The sequence below is a fragment of the Saccopteryx bilineata genome, chromosome 11 (assembly GCF_036850765.1).
Source record: "Saccopteryx bilineata isolate mSacBil1 chromosome 11, mSacBil1_pri_phased_curated, whole genome shotgun sequence".
Classification (NCBI taxonomy): domain Eukaryota; kingdom Metazoa; phylum Chordata; class Mammalia; order Chiroptera; family Emballonuridae; genus Saccopteryx; species Saccopteryx bilineata.
In genome coordinates, this window is record NC_089500.1 from 60,359,082 (window position 1) to 60,377,108 (window position 18,027).

General features: G+C 42.4%; 1 protein-coding gene across 4 annotated transcripts in view; it reads left to right on the forward strand.

Moving 5' to 3' along the window:
• GNAL (G protein subunit alpha L) overlaps positions 1 to 18,027 on the forward strand; it is a 199,474-nt gene that overhangs the window by 130,141 nt on the left and 51,306 nt on the right. For all 4 annotated transcript variants that reach the window (XM_066247490.1, XM_066247489.1, XM_066247492.1 and 1 more), the window contains one exon: positions 6,806 to 6,903. In XM_066247490.1, the coding sequence (XP_066103587.1) occupies positions 6,806 to 6,903 (98 nt within the window). The remainder of the gene's footprint in view (positions 1 to 6,805; positions 6,904 to 18,027) is intronic.

The window sequence follows — 18,027 nt, forward strand, 5'->3', positions numbered from 1 at the left end:
CCAGCAACCTCATCTGGGGCCAATGCTCGAGTACCGAGCTATCTTTAGCACCTGAGGTTGCCACCCTCTCCAACTGAGCTATCCTCAGTGCCTGGGACCATGCTAGAACCTATTGAGCCACTGACTGTGGGAGGGGAAGAGGGAGAGAAGGGGGAGAAGGCGGGGAGAGAAGCAGATGGTGGCTTCTCCTATATGCCCTGACCAGGAATCGAACCCAGGATAGCCATACACCAAGCCAACACTCTATCCACTGAGCCGCCAGCCAAGGCCAAGATCTATATTTAAATCAATATCAGAAACAGATTTAGTCTTGTTTTCATTAAAGGGTGCTGGGTGTTGGATTTCTGGACCCTCAACTTTAATCTGAAAGGATTGAGTGTTTTAAAAGTAATTGGCATTTGTTTTACCATGTTTCAGACCAATGAAAGAGTGATGCATTTAATGGAAGATCTAAAGCCAGTAGCAATATACTCAGACACTTAATTAAGGTTTTGCCAAGTTATATATAAAGAGAAATGCTATGATTTATTTTGAAATTTGTGTACTTAAAAACTAAAACTTGTTTTGGTGGGCTCTCTACCTAAGTTAAGTTAGCCTTCGTCTCTCAGGAATGTTGTTTGTTATCTGTAGGTCGAAGTACCTTAGGAAGCTAAATAGTAGAGTGGCACATGGCTTTTCTCCAGCCCTTAACAGAAAATATTTGTACAATTTCATAACACAAACTTTAAATTTGAGTTGCTTTGGACAACTGACAATATGATTTTAAATTTGAAGTTGGAAATGTATACATATTGAATATCCAACTCTGTTTTTCCATCTCCTAAAAGAGGTTTTTATTTCCTTGTCTCTTCAGTTTTTTTAAATCACTGCTGAGTGACATGTTATGTTTTTCTTGAAATCACCTCATAGAGTTGCCATCAAACGTCTCAAATTAAATCAGTATTGAGGCCCTGACAGTTAGCTCAGTGCGTAAAGCGTTGGCTCAGTGTGTGGATGTCTCGGGGTCAGTTCCCAGTCAGGGCACACAAGAGAAGTGACTGTCTTTTTCTTTACCCTTTCCCTCTTTCCCCCTTTCTCTCTCTCTTTCCCTCTCATAGCCAGTGGCTCGGTTGGTCTGAGCGTTGGTCTCAAGTGCTGTGGATTACTGGATTGATTTGAGCATTGGCCCCTGATAGGGTTACTGGGAGGATCCTGGTTGGGGCACATGCAGATAGTCTGTCTCACTATCTCCCCTGCTCTCACTTAAAAAAAAAATTAATATTGATATATGCAGAATTCTCTTCAACTTTGTCCCAAAGAAATAATTTCCTGCAGTTAACTTTAACTTTCCTTCACTGCCTTGTCTAAAACTAGTACCTTTGTGCCAGTTTGGAAGCTCCTGACAAGGTGGTGGCGCAGTGGATAGAGCATCGGACTGGGATGCGGAAGGACCCAGGTTCGAGACCCCGAGGCCACCAGCTTGAGTGCGGGTTCATCTGGTTTGAGCAAAGCTCACCAGCTTGGACCCAAGGTCGCTGGCTTGAGCAAGGGGTTACTCGGTCTGCTGAAGGACCACGGTCAAGGCACATATGAGAAAGCAATCAATGAACAACTAAGGAGCTGCAACGAAAAACTGATGATTGATGCTTCTCATCTCTCTCCATTCCTGTTTGTCTGTCCCTATCTGTCCCTCTCTCTGAGTCTCTCACTGTCTCTGTAAAAAAAAAACAAAAAAAAAAACACCTGGTAAAAAAGACAAAACTACGGAGACAGAAGCAGATTAATAGTGTCTAGGAGCAGAGGTATGAACAGAGCTTGGCTCCAGGGAAGGGTGAGGAAGTGATGGAGGGGTTTTCAAACGTGGCTGTGCTGGTGGTTGCATGCCTGCATAAATGGGGGAATTGTGTGGTATGTAAAGTGTACCTCAAAAAGCTGCTTAAAATGATTCTAAGAATAAAGTAGGCTGTCCTAAGGACTAAAATACAGGAACATGGTGTTCACTATAAATTTGCATTTGTCCTCACCGGTCTCCCCACCAAAAGGAGCTGCGTGGGGCAGAGCAAAGGAAGCTGGTTGGACTCAGCACGCTTCCAAACCCAGGGCTGACCGCTTCCTAGCCAAGGAGGCTTGACAAATAGAAAGTATCCTCGTTCATTCTCGGTTTTTCATCTGTGAAATGGGGTTTGAATCACCTCCGTGGCAGGGTCATTGGAGACACAAATGGTACCGTGTATCTAACACCCTGAGAGCATTGCCTGGAACACGACAGGCATTGGGGAAGTGCCAGGAGGGACCTTATTTTCTACCTGGTTGCTTGTTGAGATTGTGGTCATGCTTCGTGCTAGGAAAAATGTGGGCGTGGGGACTGCTGATGACTTCGAATTAGTTGGTTTGGGGGTTGTTTTTTTAGCACAATTCTGAAAGATGCTCCCAAATAGAATTTTAGACATACATACTGTATTACATTAGATAGGAGGATGAACAGAGATTATAAATAACATAAGCATAGCATTACCAGGCAATGACAGATCGCACACAGACTTTTAACTTGATATCTAAAAGATAATACAGCAGATATCTGGGGGGGAAAAAAAATGACAGAACTATATCAGATCATTCTGTTATCCAAGGGGTAAAATGGAGTAGATGTATTTAAAATGAAGCAAAGATAAATTTGAGCTTTAGAAAATTCAGCTAAATGGCTACTGACCTGAAACTGCCAGTTTTAAGGTCCATTTGATTATAATAGTAGGCATTATTCACTGTGTTCCCATGAAAAAAGTTATGTGAAACATTTATATTTATGCTTCAGTTTTTTTTTCTAGAAAAGATTTAGTGCTGCTCAAAAATGTTATAAAATAAGTTAATGAAATACCTGTTTTCAGAAGAGAACAATGTCAGAAGACACCAGGGAATGAAGCTGGGAACAGGAGAGTAAGCTGTGTGGGAGCCAGAGTGACGTTTGTACCCACACCATAAGGCAAAGCCCTGCACACAGGCCAGGACTAACCCGAAAACGGGCCTTCTGGTCTTTCTCAAGTCGGTGGCATGAATAGATGCAGCAGAGAAGTCACAGCAGAGACTGTAAGATTAAAAATTAATAATAACATGTAGAAAGCAGTTGCTTGAGAGACGCAGAAAAGTATTCCTGACACTAAAATTAGAAGTTTATCCATAAGATGTCCTAGAAAGAGTATTGTGCCGTGAGCACAGGAATAACACTGTTGTGCTCAACGCAGGGACAGTTTCTCCAGCCACCGGGCAGGGCGCAAGTGTGAAAGCGGTTCTGCCCGAGCCAGTGGAGCCCGGCTTCCGGCTTCCGGCTTCCACTGCCACCACCAGACAGCACTCACTTCAAAAGATAAGAAATGTGCTTCTGCTCTTACTTCAAGAATACAAAGTGTACCTCAAGCGTCAGTGTAACCACAAAGTTTTCTTACTGTATGATATTAGCAGAGGTATCATGCAAGAATTTTTATTCTTCTGTATCTTCGCATACATCTATTTGTATTTTAGAGTATATATCAAGAATTTAAAAGCAAAAGAAAAAAATCATTTTTTCATCTGGCAATTTCAAGTTAGTTTCACGGGTATTTTATATATAAAGGAAAGATGTGGATGGCATATGTTTTTAATTTTTTATTTAAAAATCCAACTTATGCTGTAAATTTTAAATCCTTGCTTTTTAAAAAGTAGGTGTAAGCCCTGGCCGGTTGGCTCAGTGGTAGAGCGTCGGCCTGGCGTGCAGGAGTACTGGGTTTGATTCCTGGCCAGGGCACACAGGAGAAGCACCCATCTGCTTCTCCAACCCTCCCCCTCTCCTTCCTCTCTGTCTCTCTCTTCCCCTCCTGCAGCCAAGGCTCCATTGGAGCAAAGTTGGCCCGGGTGCTGAGGATGGCTCTGTGGCCTTTGCCTCAGGCACTAGAATGGCTCTGGTTGCAACAGAGTGACGCCTCAGATGGGCAGAGCATTGCCCCTGGTGGGCATGCCGGGTGGATCCCAATCGGGCGCATGCGAGAGTCTGTCTGGCTGCCTCCCTGTTTCCAACTTCAGAAAATAAATAAATAAATAAAAGTAGATGTAAATTTGATGTCATTATAATTATTTTCTATAATATGATATAAACTCTTGAATAATAACATAAATAGGCACGTATTCTATTTGCTAATATATGACTATCCTAAGACGAGTCACATAGTATACAGAAAAAAATTTAGAAATGTCACTTAGTAATTTCCTTTTATACTCTCAATTTCTATATATTCACAGATGTCAAAATAGATTATATTTCACCGTGAATCCCTTTTTTCTCAGACATATGCTCGCACAACCCTGAAATTATTTTTTATTTGGTATTATTTGTCTTAGTTGTTAATTGAAGCATACTAAAATTATTCCTCATATTTATTTCTCAGTTGTAGCAAATTTGTGAGAATTCTAGCCTGGCTCTGGACAAATTTTTAATTATAGCTGAAAAAAGTTGCACTGGCTGTCTGAATAGTTAATGATTTTATAGAATCATTTCTTTACTTGTTTATGTATTTTTAGTTGAGATAGTAGCATTGTGGCTATGAGTTTAAAAGCCTTATAATTTAGAAATAATGTTAAAATAAAGCATACAGTATAAGAGGTTTGCTATCACATAATAAAGGTGGGACAAAGAGCATGACATACAGATAAAAGAAAATCCGCCATATGTTGATCAGTAGGGAGCTGAGTAATGAGTGCCTGGGAGTCACTCTCTCTACTTTTGTAAGTCTGAAGTTTTCCCTAATAAAATGTTGAAGAAACAATAGGAGCAGCAGCCTTGGATTTTCCATGAAGTTTTTAGAACCCCTTTAAAAAGCAGACATGGAGAATCCTGGGGACCCAGATGTGTTCCCATTCAATATCTTTGTTTACCACTGAGGGAGCTGGAGCAAAGAGACATTGTTGTAGCTTTGGTGTTTCCTTGGTGTTGTCCAAAGCATCTGTTTTCAGATCACAGTGCCCACAATTCCTGCCTTACTGCTGCTGTCAATTTGTACCCCAGAAATCATGGGTCTTGGTTCTTGGGCCAAGCACTCATCTATAATTGTCTCAAACTGTTAAAGAAAAAATGTTTCAGACACTTGTTGAAGACAGGAACTTTATTCAACTTGTACCCCAGAAATCATGGGTCTTGGTTCTTGGGCCAAGCACTCATCTATAATTGTCTCAAACTGTTAAAGAAAAAGTGTTTCAGACACTTGTTGAAGACAGGAACTTTATTCAACTTGTACCCCAGAAATCATGGGTCTTGGTTCTTGGGCCAAGTTCTCATCTATAATTGTCTCAAACTGTTAGAGAAAAAAATGTTTCAGACACTTGTTGAAGACAGGAACTTTATTCAAGGGACCACTGCACTGGAGTTTTGTAGAAAGGGAGAGAAATGGGGCTCACCTCTAATAGCACTGTGACTCAGGGGTTATGACTGTCTGCCAAGACCATCTTGAGAGTAGCGGCATGGAGTATTTCTCTTAGAGAGAGAGAGAGAGAGAGAGTGTGTGTGTGTGTGTGTGTTTTATGAAAATTTATATTTAGCAGCTAATAATATGTAGCCATTTGCTTCCATAACAGTATTAAGTTAATTTGGGTAATTTTGGCAGTATGAATTCCTAAAACTACCTTTTACTTTGCGATAAAGATAGTTCTTGCTTCAAAGGATGCTGCTTATTGCCCTGGCTGGGTGACATGGTTAGAGCATCGTCTCACTGCACCAAGGTTGCAGGTTTGATTCCCAGACAGGGCACATACAAGGGTCAGGCAATGAATACGTGAGTTTCTCTCTCTCAAATTGATGTTGCTCTCTCTCTCTGAACGCAATAGAAACAAAGGATGCTGCTTATCATAATGGGTGAAATTGAGCACTGTCCTCACAGATGAGTGAACCAACAATCACAGTACACACTTAATTTATAGGCTTTTTTATTTAATGTCAAAAAACAGTAAGTTACTGTCCCCAAAGAGTGTGATTTTTAAAGATCTCTTTCTTAAGACCGTAATGCTTCTGGACCAAATATAAACCACCTACTCAACTGTGTCTGTCCATAATTGTAGCTCCCAGAGAAAAGTTAGAGCAGCTAAAACAGAACTTTCCTTTGTAGTAGGCATGTTTCTTCATTGCTGAAGTGATAGTTCCAGTAGTAAAGTATTGAATATTAAGAACTTTAAAATTGTTCATTGTATTTCTGGTTAATGAATGTCATTAACTTGTGACTTGCACTTTTCATTTTGGGGAACTCTCTGGAACAATAAGGATGTTTAACAAGTTAATTTGCATGGTGATAACATATGCTTCTATTTTTCATCACACAGAATGTGAGATCCATGCATTTTATTGTGTGTAAAGTAGGCTTCCACAGAGAAAATAATTCATGTGCTACCTGAAAAATTTGGGCCCGGGCAGTTTCTTTTACTTTTAACTCTGAAGCAGGGGTCGGGAACCTATGGTTTGCGAGCCAGATGTGGCTCTTTTGATAGCTGCATCTGGCTGCAGACAAATCTTTAATTAAAAAAAAAAAAAACGTTAAAAATATAAACATTCTTATGTATTACAATCTATTCATTTCCTACCGCTCATGTTCATGGTTGCGGGTGGCTAGAGCCAATCACAGCTGTCCTCCAGGACAACACCAAATTTTTATTGGATAATGTGTAACGTACACCGGTCGTTGTATGGCTCTCACGGAATTACATTTTAAAATATGTGGCGTTCATGGCTCTCTCAGCCAAAAAGGTTCCTGACCCCTGCTCTGAAGGATTATAACACATGCATTCTTTTATTTGTAACATTTTCAAATTTTAGGAATTCTTTGATCATGTGAAGAAACTTTGGGATGATGAAGGCGTGAAGGCATGCTTCGAGAGGTCGAACGAGTACCAGCTGATCGACTGCGCACAATAGTAAGTCGGCTCTGAGCCAGGAGGGCCTCTAACCCCGGACATCCACACTCGAGGTGACACTCTACCACTGAGCAACTAGCCAGGGTCAGAAACCAACTTTTAAGATGAAGCATGTTTAGTAGATGGAAAGTTGAAAATCTGGTAGGAATCAGTTTCAGGGAAGAATCAGGAATATATTGTATTCATTTTATTCTAATCCTTGTTTTCAGTTCTATTCATTTTTGCTTCTACAGGGGAATAGGCATATCTGTAATTATAATATAATTAGATATTCATTATTATATTTTAATTTTGTAGCAGGCAGGGACCAAAAATTAAAATAATACAGACATTTGTAATCAAGTCCAAGCTTTTACTTAAATAAGTGATACAACAGAAGGACCTTGGAAGTAGGTAGTAATTAATATAATAAGTAAATACTGGATGAAAAATGTAATGAGAAATAAGAAATAAGGAAAAGGCTCTCGTGCCGAGACTGGCTGATTGTTTTTCTCTGAAATTCATTGGTATTTTAGATTCATTCCCTAACTACTAGAGAATAATGGTCCCCCAGGAAAGCGTTAATCAAAAGTTCTAGATATATTTGCTGCTTTGATAACAATAACTTTATTTAACTAATTGTTTTATATGACTCTTCAGACAGCAAGAAGTCAGCACTATTACATTCTTAGTATGTAAACTCTAAAAATTCGTACACGTGGAAAGGAGTCTGTAAGCATAAAATATGGGAATTCACAATATTTGGAACGAACTAATGCAGCTGTGCCAGCCCCAGCCATTTCTCACCCATAGCAGTTCCGGCACCATCACCGTGTGACAGGCACTGAGAAAGGCCAGTGGCAAGGGCCCAACGAGAAGGTGCTGGGTGTGTCCCAGGCGCTGACAGGAAGCCAGTCCAGGAGCAGATAGGTGATAGAAGAGTGGGTATAAACAGATAAGAGAGGTCGCTACAGCCAGACCCAGCCAAGTCCTGAAGGCCATGCCAAGGAACTTGGATTTCCTTCTAAATGCAGTGCGTTTCCATTGGCTCCGTGAATGAGGTTGTCAGGGTCACTCTGGCTCCTGTATGGAGAATGAACAAAATGAAGTAGAGACCCCAGTGGGGAGTCTTGGGTCAGGTAGTGGCCATAGAGGTGAGTCTTGGGTGCCGAAAGGACAGAAGAACTAGGTGGTGGTAGATCAGGTGAGGGAGGCAGAGGAAAGGGGGTGTAGGGAAAACAGCTGTGTTAGGCTTGCTCACTTGTTTTCCAGCTGCAGGCACTCTGCATGATTAGTGTGTGAGCACACGGCAGAAAGCCACGTGGGTATAGCCTATAGAAGGCTACAGGTACTTTCCCTCTGGGGCAGTTTTCCTAATCACTGGCCCACCACCACAAGGGGTAATCTTCCTGTTTGCTCACCGGCCCCTGGGAGAAGCAATTTTCCCCTGCCCGATTGCTCACCCGCCATTGGGAGAATCCAATAAACAGGAAAGCTTTAATGCCTTTTGGCTCCACAGTTCTTCTGTGCGCTGCCCAAATCCAGTGTGAACCTGCCTGGCCTTGACTGCCAGTATTACACCTTGTGTAGTGGGCGTTCAGTTCAGACCAGTATGGAACCGGCATTACCGGGGGAATTAAGGACGACAAGCAGTGGGTCATGGAGCCATTTACTGAGATGGAGAAACCTGGGAGAGGTATTTATGGGAGAACATGGGAAGATACCAAGGTCTGATTTGGAGAAGTTAAGTGTGAAATGCCAAAGGGATATCTGTCTAAGGGGAGAGTTCAAGCGGACAGTTGGAGCCTGGAGCTCAGAGCTGACTAACGATACAAGGGTGGAAGTTAGCAGCCCTCTGATGGTATGTATACCAAGCCTTCGAAAGGCATGAACACTTGGAGTGAGTTCCGAGAGAGGTAAGTCCTGGGCCCAGTAGGTTCAAGTCCTCAGAAGCTGGTTTCAGGAAGAAGGGTCTAAAACAGGGGTCCCCAAACTTTTTACACAGGGGGCCAGTTCACTGTCCCTCAGACCGTTGGAGGGCCGGACTATAAAAAAAACTATGAACGAATCCCTATGCATACTACACATATCTTATTTTAAAGTAAAAACAAAAACAAAAACAGGAACAAATACAATATTTAAAATAAAGAATAAGTAAATTTAAATCAATAAACTGACCAATATTTCAATGGGAACTATGGACCTGCTTTTGGCTAATGAGATGGTCAATGTGCTCCTCTCACTGACCACCAGTGAAAGAGGTGCCCCTTCCGGAAGTGTGGCGGGGGCCAGATAAATGGCCTCAGGGGGCCACATGTGGCCCGCGGGCTGTAGTTTGGGGACCCCTGGTCTAAAATCACATCTAAGTGAGTAGGGAGGGGAGTCTCTGGGATAAAATGAGAGAGGACTGATGGTGTTCTTAAGATTTACCTAACTGCCTTCTTATCCTGACCGAGAACTTGCTGTACCCCCCCCCTGAAGTCTGCGAGCATTTGATGAGCAGCCACTGTCCTCAGCTCCACAGGGCGTGGTCAGCATAGAGAAGCGGCACATTCCAAAGTGACCACTGAGAGCTTAGTTTCCACTGCAGATGACAAGGAAACTATTTACTAATTAAAAATTTTATTAACTAGACAAGTACTTACAATTTCTCATTTTCTGCCATACTTAACAGTTCCTTCAAGACTTGCCTTAAATAAGTATTCTCTTTTTACTTTGGCCATGCCCTTGGTTTTATATTTGTGGAAACATTGCTGTGGTTACTCTCCTGTAATTTAATAGGTACATTTCTTTTCATTCCACAGACTGATCATTCAGTCCACAAGCCGGGCTGGGTTAGATGTGGGTGGGAACAGAGAGAGGTCCCAGGTGGCACTCACACAGTCTGAGGGGATCCCAGAAGCACCCTCCTTCCTTAAGGGCCTTTATCTTCCCCTCTTACTTTCATTTTCTCTAACATGTCATTTCACAGTCATTGCAGCCATGACAGAATTATCTGCTAAATTACCAGGTTTTAGAGATGGAAATGATATGCTAAGAAAATACTAACAACTGGAATTTCTAACACAGATCATCATAATACTGAAATTAATATATATTTGCATTTAACACTGATGTGGATGATGTGTTTTATTATTCTTTTACAGTATTTCTTGCAAAGACATCATGAGGCAACACCACAGTGCTGCTCAATGTCAAATTAGGAATTTCGCTCTCTTAAAAAAAAATTTATTCTCACTATAGTAATAGAAATGATGATTTAATTTAAAATACACTACAGTGGCTCCTCATCTATCGCAGGGGTTAGGTTCCAGAACCCCCTGTGATAGGTGAAAATCCATGAGGTAGCCACCTTATATTTGTTTTATTATTTATATCTATTTTAAGGCTTTATAAACCCTCCCCACACTCTTATAAACTTTTCCCACACTGTTACTAACCTTTCCCACACTCTTATAAACACTTCCTATGCTCTTCAACACTTTCTACACTTTTAAACATAATTTTAACAACATATAAAATTCTATATGGGTACTCACTCACCAGTGAATATACTACAGCTTGAATGATGAAGATGATGATGATTTCACATTTTTAATATGTTTTAATTAATATTTTTAATATTTTCAAATTTTTTAGGCTAGAAAATGCTTATTTTACCACAAAAAATAATTTAAATAATAAATATATAAAAATACCTATATACCATAAAATCCCATGATATAGCAAAAAATCTGCAATACAAAATTAGATATATACAATTTAAAAATCTGCAATACAGTGAGACTACGAAAAGTGAACCGTGATATGGCGAGGGACGAGTGTATGCAAAAATGTAGTACCCTGAGCCTTGACAGTTAGTAGTGGGGATTCAGATCTTAGCTCTGACACCAATGGTTGTGTGAGAGTTTGGGTAAATTACTTTAATTGGAAAAATTATAGGATCTATTCTCATAGAGCCATAGGATTAAATAAAGTCCTCAAAAGAGTGCCTGGCCCCTGGCCGGTTGGCTCAGTGGTAGAGCGTCGGCCTGGCGTGCAGGAGTCCTGGGTTCGATTCCAGCCAGGGCACACAGGAGAAGCGCCCATCTGCTTCTCCACCCCTCCCCCTCTCCTTCCTCTCTGTCTCTCTCTTCCCCTCCCGCAGCCAAGGCTCCATTGGAGCAAAGTTGGCCCGGGCACTGAGGATGGCTCCATGGCCTCTGCCTCAGGCACTAGAATGGCTCTGGTTGCAACAGAGCAGCGCCCCAGATGGGCAGAGCATCGCCCCCTGGTGGGCATGCGGGTGGATCCCAGTCGGGCGCATGTGAGAGTGTGTCTGACTGCCTCCCCGTTTCCAACTTCAGAAAAATAAAATAAAAATAAAAATAAATTTAAAAAAAGAGTGCCTGGCACATAGCAAGCCCTAGATAAGCTTTTGCTGTCGTGTCACCGGTGTGGAAACTGAGGCCCCAAGGAGTAAACTAAGGTGCTCAAAGTCACAGTTTCTCACTGACAGAAAGGACAGAGCCAAGGTCTGCTATTTCTTTTAGTTCTGTCCTTTCAAATGACCAAGAGTTGTGGATAAAAACCACCTGTGAGCAAGAGACTCAGGCATGAGATCAAGACTCCCCTTCCAGGCTTGCTGGGAATGAAACCCCAAAGCTTCAGTTATGCTGTCTTCACTCCAGGCTCAGCAGACGCGCAGAAAGTGGTTCCCCCTCCAGAACTCTCTCTCTGGGCTAATCATAACTGCTCAAGCTTTGCTTTTTTTTTTAATTCTTTTTGATACACATGGGAATCAAGATGTATCAATAATCTTTGTCTTTTAATAATTATCTTGTTTTTTCTTCTATATTCAAATTTGGAGATAGTGTGGTCATGAGAGATTTCAAAAACAAGTAATATTTCAATAATACTTGTTAGACCAATATACAGCTGCTGGCAAGTGTTTTTTAGATTTCCAAGTAAGATATTAAAGGAGCATAAGCTGTTTCCATCTCCCATCACCAGCCCTTCATAAAGAAAGGACATGTCAGCCCTGCCTAGTTGGCTCAGTGCATAAAGGGTTGGCCCAGCGTATGCATGTCCCAGGTTTGATTCCCAGTCAGGGCACACAGGAGAAGCGACCATCTGCTCCTCTTCCCTCATTCTTCCCTCCCTCTTCTCTCCCTCTTCCCTCCGTCTTCTCCTCCCAGAGCCAGTGGCTCGGCTGGTTGAAGCATCAGCCTGGGGTGCTGAGGATAGCTCGGTTGATTTGAGCATTGGCCCCAGACGGGGGATGCCAGGTGGATCCCGGTCAGGGCACATGCAGTAATCTGTCTATCTCCCCTCCTTTCACTTTCAAAAAAGAAAAAAAGGACATGTCAATGTCAAAAGAGTGAAGAGACATGATTTTGGAGTAAAGCCTGGGACCATGATACTCTGGTCATCTCGTTCAACCCACTGGATTTTTAATTCCTCGGGGAATATGTTTCATTAATCCTTAAATGCCCAACTCTTAGGTGAGTGTTCTTGCATAAAGTCAGTGCTCAGAAAGTGCTATTTGAAGAAAATGCATTGACAGCATGCGAGCCCCATATTCAGTATGGTACTGATAGGAAGAGCTGACCCTGTCCCTTTAACAGTGCGCAGCCCACACCACCCCAGACTCGCATTCTGTGTTCCTTTCTCCCCTTGCACATTCTTGGCGTTCTGACATGTTTTCTTCTTCTCATCTCAATTGCTCTGAGAAAAGTCTAACTTACATCGTATGAATCTAAGTCACTGTGTTACCTTGCTCAACAGTATTGCTTTTAAACCTTAATGTTTATTAGGAAGGGAATAATTCAAACCCTGTTCAAGAAACTTCTTTCATGGCAGGAACCATGGGAGTATTGGGAAGAAGAGAGGATTCTCAGGGATGCTGAAATTCTGTTGTGGCTGAGCTACCGATGAAGAACCTAGGGACAGTCTCAGGGGTCCTCAGAAGTTTAGACACAGAGGTACCCAACATCTTCAGCCCTGGATACATACCCAAGAGAATTTAAAACTTATGTTCACACAAAAGCTTACGCACAGATGTTCAGAGTAGCACTACTCTTAATAGTCAAAAAGTACAAAAACCTAAATGTCTATCAAATGATGAATGCATAAGCAAAATATGATACATGACACAATGAATATTATTTGGCAGTAAAAAGGAGTGAAATAATGACAGGGGCTACAACATGAATGGAGCTTGAAAGCATGCTGCGGACAGAAGGACCCCTGACATGAAAGCCACGTTATGTGAAATGTCCAGAATGGAGACAGATCACAGTAGAGATAAAAGGAGTTAGTATTGCCTGGGGCGTGACGGTGGGAGAAAATGAGAGTAACTTCCAAAGGTACAGGGTTTCTTTTGAAGATAATGAGAATGTTCTGGAATTTGATAGTGGTGATGGTTGCATGAGCTCGTGAATATACTAAAAACCACTGAATTGTATACTTTGTATACTTCAACATGTGAGCTTTATGTTAGTGAAATTGTATTATATGAATTATATCTCAATCTAAAAGAAGAAAGATTACAGGGAAAGAAGAATCCAGGGCAGGAAAAGTGATGGGAACACTGGTCAAGACCAGCCCCTGGGGCAGTGTACTCATGGAACCGAGGTCCTCCTGTCAGCTGCAGATGGAAGTATAAACATGCATTCATAAGGCCTGCTTCTTCACACTCAAACAGCCACAGACACATGCTGCCCTCAAGCCTGCCCACACATACAGCTGTGAAGGGGAGCTCCCAAGTTATAAAGGGCCTATGCCCTATGCTATATAGGTGCAAAGGCTGCTAACATCTGTACTGTGCTGTTTGTCATGCAAGCAGTGGAAACTTGCTCAGGCAACTGTAAGAAAAAGGAAATTTGTTCTGAGTCCCTCGGAAGCCTCTAGTGAGTCAGATGCACTGTGGGGAACAGCTCTTCTGTTCCTGCTCTCTAAGCGTTTTGACTTTGCCTTTTCTGTCTGCTCTTCACGTCCCCTGCTACTGACTAGCAGACCCTCTCCATAACCTGCAGGCCAGATCCTAGAGGAAACAGGGGCAATTGGTTTTGCTGACAGCAAGGCAGCCTGTCCCCCACCCCGTCACACTGTCCCACTGGCCTAATCAGTGGCCACTTCGTGGCCCTCATCAGAGGCTGTGCCAAGGACACAGCAGCTGAACTGCACTGTCCAACACCAGGACTGATGTGGCTAAAAAAGGGTGGGAAGAATGACTATAACTGAGCTTTTAATACAGTGTGTCCTTAAAGTCATGGTGCACTTTTGACTGGTCACAGGAAAGCAACAAAAGACGATAGAAATGTGAAATCTGCACCAAATAAAAGGAAAACCCTCCCAGTTTCTGTAGGATGATGTGGCAGCATGTGCGCATGCGCAGATGATGACATAACACCGTGTATACAGCGGAGCAGCCCACAAGCCCACGGCCATGCCAGTCCAGATGTGAACGGTCCAGAGGAAAGTTCGGTGTGTTCTGTGGCTCGCTAAATGCGAATCCGTGAACAAAGTGCAACGTGAATATTGGCGCGTTTATAACGAAGCGCCACCACATAGGAATAACATTACTCGGTGGGATAAGCAGTTGAAGGAAACCGGCAGTTTGGTGGAGAAACCCCGTTCTGGTAGGCAATCAGTCAGTGACAAGTCTGTAGAGGCTATACGGCAGGGGTCCCCAAACTACGGCCCACGGGCCACATGCGGCCCCCAGAGGCCATTTATCCGGCCCCCTGCCACACTTCTGGGAGGGGCACCTCTTTCATTGGTGGTCAGTGAGAGGAGCACATTGACCATCTCATTAACTAAAAGCAGGCTCATAGTTCCCATTGAAATACTGGTCAGTTTGTTGATTTAAATTTACTTGTTCTTTATTTTAAATATTGTATTTATTCCCGTTTTGTTTTTTTACTTTAAAATAAGATATGTGCAGTGTGCATAGGGGTTTGTTCATAGTTTTTTTTATACTCTGGCCCTCCCATGGTCTGAGGGACAGTGAACTGGCCCCCTGTGTAAAAAGTTTGGGGACCCCTGCTATACGGGATAGCTACCTAAGGAGCCCTAAAAAATCTGTTTGTGAGCCCACATAGAACTGCACTAAATACGTATGAAACTGGGAGAGTTTTCCTTTTATTTGGTGTATTGTACTTTTGGTAAAAATGAGTGTCTTTGAAGCATCAAGCAAACTATGAGATTATATTATATTAAATGACCAGAGATTATATTTGATTCAGAGTTCCCCATTTCCCACTGTGAACCTTAAAAACAATCTCTGCTGCATTATCCCCCAAAATGCATTTCCTGTAAGTCCTAATCATAAATGATTATGTAGCCATGGAAACAGCTATTTTTGGGAGAGAGAAAATTGGATCTTTAGAACAGGCTTATAATCAGACTTTGCTTAATGTAAGTTGAAGTGCTGCAGCTCAGAGTGCAGGTTCTTAGGCTTTGCACCACCAATGTGTTCACATGAGGAGAGCCTCTAGGAATATATTCATTTGACAAATTGGTTTTGGAATGCTCTCAAAGACAGAGAATACCCAGAAAAAAAGATAAGGGCAGTGAGAAAGATACAGTGGTTTTCTGCACCTCCACGGGCCCTTTGCCGTCTGTCAGGAGGCCTGGTGACGACCTCTGTTGTCTCAACCACTGGCCTGTAGCTCATGGCTCTCAAGTCCTTGAATCTAAGCTTTTAGAACAATCCAGAGATCACTAGCAAAAATGAAGTTTCAGCTTCAAAGGTGATTTTGTTGCAGGTCGTTTTAAAATGAAAGAAACTCTAATTTAAAATGTGCACATTACCATGTACTGCTGAGTTCATTGAACATATAATCCACCATCTGGATACATACACACATTCTTCTTAACTCTCATTTTGACCTTTTATTTCTTGCCAAGTTTATTTTCAGTTTTATTTTCTCGATTTGCAGAGTTGAAAATGTTCCAGTTTATGGTCAGGTATGAAAAATAAATTCAGTGGCAGGGCAAAGTAGGTAGACCAGATATCTGTCTTCTATACTCTGTAAATTCCCAAGGAGGAATTTTTCAGAGGGTTTGCTTAGCATCGGTGTTGCTGTGGAGTAGGAAACCTTTTCCTTTCCTCCTGTGTGCCTCCTGTGTTCTCACACTACTACCTTACTCACTACACTCTGACTCCAGATGTGAAGGGGGATTTTTTTTTCTCCACCACACATTTCTCTGCGACACCAGCTGGTTGTTCTGCAATTTAACTCAATTCTACTTGGAGAGAGGGTCAGACCCAAGGTTAAGGGGTCAGTCCCAAGTGATTCTCCCACTCCAGAGGCCACTTGCACGTAGTAGTAGGTCCCTAGGGTCCCTGCAACTTCAGTCCAACTTGGCTACAAATCAGAGGTTCCCCTGATCTTCTACCCCTTGTGTTCAGTTTGCTAGAACAGCTCACATGACTCGGGAACACACTTACTTCTATTTCCCACTTTATTAAAGAATGTGATAAAGCAGGGGTCCCCAAACTACGGCCCGCGGGCCACATGCGGCCCCGTAAGTCCATTTATCCAGCCCCCACCGCACTTCCAGAAGGGGCACCTCTTTCATTGATGGTCAGTGATGCATCTGCATCCTGTGCTCCTGGAGTACTGTATATGGCGGCACCGCAAAGTGCGGCGTCGCTCACGTACAGTACTACTTCTGGTGATGCGGGATATACGCGTCACAGCTCCGGAAGCGCGTCATATCACTTGTTATGGCTAGCAGTGACAAATATGGAACCGACATTGACCATCTCATTAGCCAAAAGCAGGCCCATAGTTCCCATTGAAATACTAGTCAGTTTGTTGATTTAAATTTACTTGTTCCTTATTTTAAATATTGTATGTGTTCCCGTTTTGTTTTTTTACTTTAAAATAAGATATGTGCAGTGTGCATAGGGATTTGTTCAAAGTTTTTTTATAGTCTGGCCCTCCAACGGTCTGAGGAACAGTGAACTGGCCCCCTGTGTAAAAAGTTTGGGGACCCCTGTGATAAAGGATACGGATGGATAGCCAGAAAAAGAGATACACAGGCAAGGCGCAGAGAGGGTTCCCAAGCAGAGGAGTTGAGGTTGCATTACCCTTCAGGTATATGCATGTGTTCACCGACTTGGAAGCTCTTCACAGGATTGGAATTTTATGGAAGCTTTGTAATGTAAACATGAGCCACCATTAACCCCATTTCCAATCCCCTTTCTTCTTGAAGACCGGGAGGTGGGACTGAAATCATAGCTTCGTCCTTTTGGTGACCAGCCCTGGATGGCTCCAGGAGCCCACCCAGAGTCATCGGATGGGAACAAACAAGACTGTCATGCAGAATATCCCAAGGGATTTAAGATCTCCATGTCCAAAACTGGGGTCAAAGACCAAATACTGGAACACAAGATGCTCCTACTGCTCTTATCACTTAGGAGATTACAAGCGTTTAAGGAGCTCTGTGCCAGGAACCAGGGCAGAGACCAACATATTTTTTTTTTCTATTATCCCACACTGTGTAAGTGGATTTCTTTAAATCTTTCAGAAAATTGCCCGCTGAAGTGGTAAATCCCTTTGGATTCCCATGTGACGCCTCATTGAATCCTCAGATTTCATACAGAAGAGAGGATTCTGGGACTGGATGGGCTCCAACTCCTTGCCCCTCCAGCATGTCTCACTCGTTTCTGATGATATTTCCCATTCACTAGATGGTCTCAGGTTCATTTTGAAAACTATGAAAATCAAGCCTTTGAACTATATATGGTTAAAAACAAATGTTAGTGTTTTTCCACTTATTTCTTAGAAGTAAGACCCTTTGTCAAATGGTATTGTGTGTGTGGTGACAATAGTGAGGAGAGGTCGATGGTTAAGAGGCCAGCCAGTGGCCCTGTGCCTCTCGGGCTCCTTGCCAGCCCCTTCATTGGCTTCAGGAAACACCAGTCTCCATAAGACCCGCTTTCAAAACAAGGGCCAGTTCCCAAAATTTGTAGCCATAGGACCAAATGCAGTTTACATCAAATACCAAATCAGAGTGGTACTTGATTAGAATTAAATGTGTTGTAGATGTTCACACTGGTCACATTAACTGATTATAAGTTCTGTGTGGCCATTTTGAATAAAACAAAAATTGAAATTCAATGTTCATGGATGACACTGAGCCTTTCACTGG